At 42.2% G+C, this 5,855-nt stretch overlaps 1 protein-coding gene across 1 annotated transcript; it reads left to right on the top strand.

Moving 5' to 3' along the window:
• Positions 1–2,416: 2,416 nt before the first annotated feature.
• Positions 2,417–5,671, top strand: LOC129571550 (uncharacterized; the record flags this gene model as incomplete). Its single annotated transcript, XM_055451356.1, has 1 exon — positions 2,417–5,671. A coding segment is annotated over exon 1 (3,255 nt), but the record flags the coding sequence as incomplete, so codon positions are not given.
• Positions 5,672–5,855: the final 184 nt, after the last annotated feature.

A 5,855-nucleotide genomic window follows, 5' to 3' on the forward strand; every position in this document is an offset into this window, starting at 1 on the left:
CGTCAAGTGAATGTCACATCGGCAGTGATGCCAAGTCAACCCATATCAACGGTACATTTTCCCGACATTCCAAATCCAAAGTTTTCGGGTGTTACAGCCGATTGGACTGAATTTCAAGATGCATTTAGTCGATTGATACATCAAAATATGGCACTCAATGCGATTCAAAAATTTCATTTTATTTTTCCGTACACAACGTGTCAAGGGAAAGTATAGGAATTGGTCCCGAAAACTTTTGTTCGCAAAATTGGTTTAGATCATCATAAAAACTCATGAAACGCGTAGAAAACCACTTTTTGAGACGTCGTCGTCGTTGTCGTCGTTGTCGTCGTAGCTGTTTGTAAACACGATAACTCAAAAAATAATTGAGATAATCAAAATCTGGAAATGCCAAAAGTTTTGTATTCGAAAAACTTAGTTTGAGTTCGAAGATGAGCCATTTCCGATTTGATCCTGGGATACTTGCCCTAAGAAAAACCTCAAAAAATTGACTCTTTTGTATGGGAGGTACCCGTAAATCGACTCCGATTGGCTTCAAACTTTCTGGGATTTCATTCTTCGAGAGAAAAATAAGATTCTGAAATTTTGGAACCAACCGGATTAGATTTACGGGTACCTCCCATATAAATTTTTTGAAATTTTGTCTAAAATTACCGATTTTTGGACAATTTTGCATGGGAGGTACCCGCTAATCGATTCTGATTGGCTTCAAACTTTCTGAGGTTTCATTTTTTAAAGAAAAAATAAGATTCTGAAAGTTTCATGTTGATCGCATTTGCAAAAGTTTGATTTTTTGTCCTCAATTTTTGTCGACATTTTCTTGGAAAAAATTGAGGGCCAAAAACCAATCTTCTGCAAATGCGATCCACATGAAACTTTCAGAATCTTTTTTTTTCTTCAAAAAATGAAACCTCAGAAAGTTTAAAGTCAATGAGAATCGGTTTACGGGTACCTCTCATACAAAATTGTCGAAGTTTTAGTTAAAGTGACCGATTTTTCACTTTATTTTTATTATTATATTTTCACTGCCTTTATTTCAGTGATGGAATGGCATACGCCACCGTAGTCCATTCACTGGCTTATGCAGAATGTAAGCGTAAGCCAACCATAAGCAATGAATGCGTTTAAATACGTTTGACGTCATTTGACAGCTGGATAATTTGTGTTCGCTTACGCCAGCTTATGCAAAAGTGGACAATTGTTCAGCCTATCCAACAATACTGCTTCATTTCAAGAAAATTCACAAAAAATAACCAAAAGTACCTATGGACAACGCAGGCCAACGGTACGGAAAAGTTCGGGATTACCAATGTAATTCTTTTTATCTTGAAGTTAGGTTTGCCACCACACTGCGACAAAGACATTCATTTAATGCCGCTCAGTGCACAAAACTACACTACGGCATGGGACACGCTTGTGAAACGGTATAACATTCCGCGTATTTTGCATACTAGTCAAATGAATACATTATTCGCGATGTCGATAATAAAAAAGGAACGTTCGGAAGACTTGAAACAGTTACTTAATACCGCGAATGTGTGTCGTAACGAATTGCGTCGTTCAGAAATTCCGATTGACAATAGTGATCACTGGTTAGTTTATCTTTTAGTGACAAAATTACCAAAGGAAACTCATTCGAAATGGGAATCTTATCTCGGAAGTCGTACCGATATACCAACTTTTACGGATTTTGAGACATTTATGAGTCAACGCGCAATCACCGTCGATGTGATGGAAAATCGAAACACCGTTATGCAAGGTGCATTGAATACAATCAAATCAATTGATCAACCGAAACCGAACAATTCTTTCGGAAATCAACGATTTGAACGAAAATCATTTCACAATACCGCTACTCAAGCAAAGGTGGATAAGTGTGTTGTGTGTGAAGGTAATCATATCCTTCGAAAATGCCCAGCTTTTCTAGCCAAAGACTGCTTCGAATGAAAGGCTATCGTCGACAGAAATAAATTGTGCCTTAATTGTATGAGTGGCGCTCATTTCATGAGCCAGTGCTCAAGCCAGAGAAATTGTCAGCAATGTGGAGGCCGTCACCACACGCTCCTACATTTCACTTTCAACAGTAATTCCGCTGCGACTACGGTAAATACACAACCTGTCCGACGGATTCAGACCCTCACTACCAGTATGGCTCTGGAAAATAAAGAACCGCCCAAGGTTCTCTTGGCCACAGCATTAATTCCAGTCATCAACGTTGTCACGGGAAGAAAATTAGTGCTGCGCGCTCTTATCTGATCGATAAGTAAGCTTCAGAAGGAACGCTTATCACTCGGCGAGGTGCTAACGCTTTGGGTTTACGTCGATGGAGTCGATGTTAATTCGAATGTCAGCACCGAATACGTAAGTTTTTCCATTGCAGTCCAATCTCAATGAAAATTTCGAAACATTTGTCAACATGGTATTCGTCATGGATCGAATAACGGGACCGTTGCCGAGCAAAGAAATTGTTCCACAGGATTGGCCACACATTCGAACACTTGTCCTCGCCGATCCAACGTATTTCAAGGTAGGTGAAATCGACCTGCTCATCGGTACCGAAATGCAAGCTGCGATACTGTTACCTGATCAACGCATCGGTCAACCAGGTCATCCAGTTGCACAAAATTCTCATTTCGGATGGATTTTGTTTGGAAACACAGAGCCGCCGGCTTCTGATTCAACGACCGTGTCACCGCACGGCAAAATTAAAAATTCTGTACGCTGTTTTCACACTACAGTCGACGCTCAACTTGATACACTTGTACGGAAATTCTACGATAACGAACAAGTGCCCGAAGAGCGTGTACTTTCTCAAGAAGATCAATGGTTCATGGACTTCTTCAAACGGACAACAGTTCGGCAACCCAACGGAAAATATTTGGTGCGATTACCATTCAAAACCATCTTCGACCCAACTCAAACGATAGGGCGCTCTCGACAAATCGCTCTCAATCAATTTCATCAGCTCGAACGAAGGCTTCAACGGAAAGAGGGTTTGATGGAACGTTATGCAAAAGGTATGCACGAATATTTTGAATTAAATCAGATTCTTCCATCCACTACCACAGAAGAACACCATTGCACATTCAACGAAGTCAATCAGTTCACGGTTAGTGCATGCGTTTTGGCCCATCACCACGTTTTGAAGGAAGACAGTTTAACAACCAAACTGAGAATCGTGATGGATGCTTCGGCAAAAACATCGAACGGAAAGTCTCTGAATGACATTCTGTGCGTCGGACCAGCGCTACAAAATGAATTACCATCCGTAATTCTGAATTGGAGGTTGAACAAGTTCGTATTCACGTGCGATATACAGAAGATGTATAGATGCATCGACATGCATCCCGACGACATCGCATATCAAAAAATATTGTGGCGAGACGAAAAGAGTGAGATCCGAGAGTATTGTCTTACCACCGTCACATTTGGCACAGCGCCAGCCCCATGTATTGCCATCAGTGTGATTCATCTCATCGCTGAAAACGAGAAAGAGCGATATCCGTTAGCCGAGAATGTGCTAAAAAATGAAATTTATGTTGACGACGTACAAACCGGTAGTCATTCGATTGAAAATGCACTCGCCATACGTGATCACGTCACAGGTGCACTTGCGTCAGCTGGTATAGAGTTGAGAAAATGGGCAAGTAACAGGCCAGAATTGCTCGAATCAATTCCAAAAGAACATCAGTGCAGTAGCACGCTCTTGGATATGGATAGCAACGAAACGGTCAAGACATTGAGAATGTGTTGGAAGCCGAGCGACGACGTTTTTAAATTCACCATCAAATTCGATTTACCAACGAATATCACCAAACGTTCGGTATTGTCCACCACCGCACGTCTTTTTGATCCAATGGGATTCATTGCACCGATGATCGTCGCAGCAAAAATGATTCTCAAACGAATTTGGAATTTTCGTCACAAAACATCAGCCGATGAAAACGACGAGAGATCAAAATTGAGCTGGGATGAACCAGTTCCTGAGCCGCTCTGTTCACAGTGGCGACAATTCATCAGCGAATTACCATCGATTAATCAAATCTCCATCCCGCGTTGGATAAGTTATTCACCGAATCAATCAATTCAGTTGCATGTGTTTTGTGACGGATCATCGAGCGCTTATGCGAATGTTTATATTCGTCTTCAAGCCGAAGGCGAACGGGTTCATACGCACTTGATTATAGCCAAAAGCAAAATTACACCAACAAAACCGCTCACAATTCCTCGGACGGAACTTTGCGGCGCGGAATTAGCAACGAGATTGGCTGCTTGGGTGAAGAAAAATCTCCGCGTTGACTTCAATCACGTACCGATTTACTTTTGGAGTGATGCCACAATCGTTTTGCATTGGATACACGGCGATATCACTCGATGGAAAACATACGTTGAAAATCGGGTGAGTAAAATTCTATCGATCTCATCAACTAATATGTGGAATCATGTAGATACAAAGGACAATCCAGTTGATTGTGCCACTCGAGGTTTGACGCCATCCGAATTGGCGACGTTTGATTTGTGGTGGAAAGGACCGACTTGGCTCACTCAATCACCCGACGTATGGCCGAAGTTCAACAACAAAGAGCACAAGTTCGATGATGTCACACTCGAAGCCAAAACAAATGCCGTTCATGTGCACGTTACCATACCCACTGAATCAATTGTATTCCACTATTCATCGCTAATCACCTTGATTCGTGTCGTCGCATGGGTTTTTCGTTTTCGGCACAACAGTCAAAAGACTAATCGAAACAATCGACGATGCGGTTTACTGTCGGTCATCGAAATGAACCACAGTCGATTAAAATTGGTTCAGTTAGTTCAACGTGAAGCATTCGGCAAAGAAATTCACACCATTCAAGCGAACGAATCGCTGCCAACCAACAGTCGAATCAGAGGTTTGGCTCCATTCATCGACCAGAACAATATCATTCGAGGCAGATTACAGCGTTCAAATTTGCCGTACGATCAACGTCACCCTATCATCATGCCGAAGAGTCATCACTTCACTCGATTGCTTATCGATCATTCGCACGAAGTCACATTGCATGGAGGTGTGTCGCTCACGTTAGCACATTTGCGTCATCAATATTGGTTGGTCAGCGGCCGACAAACCGTTGCATCTCGCCTACGGAAATGTGTAACATGTTTTCGAAGCAAACCTGAAGTATCGAGTCAATTGATGGGAAATTTGCCATATCATCGAGTCAATCCACCGACGAGACCGTTTGTAGCGACGGGTGTTGATTACACCGGTGCCATCGAACTGAAATCATCAAAGTATCGCGGAAACACTACATACAAAGGATACATTGTGGTGTTCATCTGCCTCGCGACGAAAGCAGTCCATTTGGAAGCAGTGACAGGTATGTCAACCGAACATTTTCTTTGTGCATTACATCGATTCATCGGCCGCAGAGGTCTGTGCCAACACATGTTCAGCGACAGCGGCACCAATTTCATTGGGGCAGACAATGCGCTCAATGCCAAATCAATTGAATCAGATATCGTACCAAAGCTCGCTGAAAGAGGCATCCAATGGTATTTCAATCCGCCTCATTCACCCAATTTCGGTGGCTTGTGGGAAGCCAACGTTAAGTCAACAAAGTACCACTTGAAGCGCATCATCGAAGGCACACGACTAACATACGAAGAATTGTCAACCGTATTAGTACGTATCGAATCGTGTCTCAATTCGAGCCATGAACAACTTACTCTCACTCAAATCGTAAACGACACAACACACATTTACCGTCGGCTCCACTGTCCCGCAGTGAACGACATTCCACCAATTCAACAGAGAAAAAATCACGCAAGAATTCATTTTCAATCCAATCAATTGTACTCATTTTTTT

The sequence above is a fragment of the Sitodiplosis mosellana genome, unplaced genomic scaffold (assembly GCF_009176505.1).
Source record: "Sitodiplosis mosellana isolate CC-2019 unplaced genomic scaffold, AAFC_SMos_1.0 Smas_scaffold_2774, whole genome shotgun sequence".
Lineage (NCBI taxonomy): Eukaryota > Metazoa > Arthropoda > Insecta > Diptera > Cecidomyiidae > Sitodiplosis > Sitodiplosis mosellana.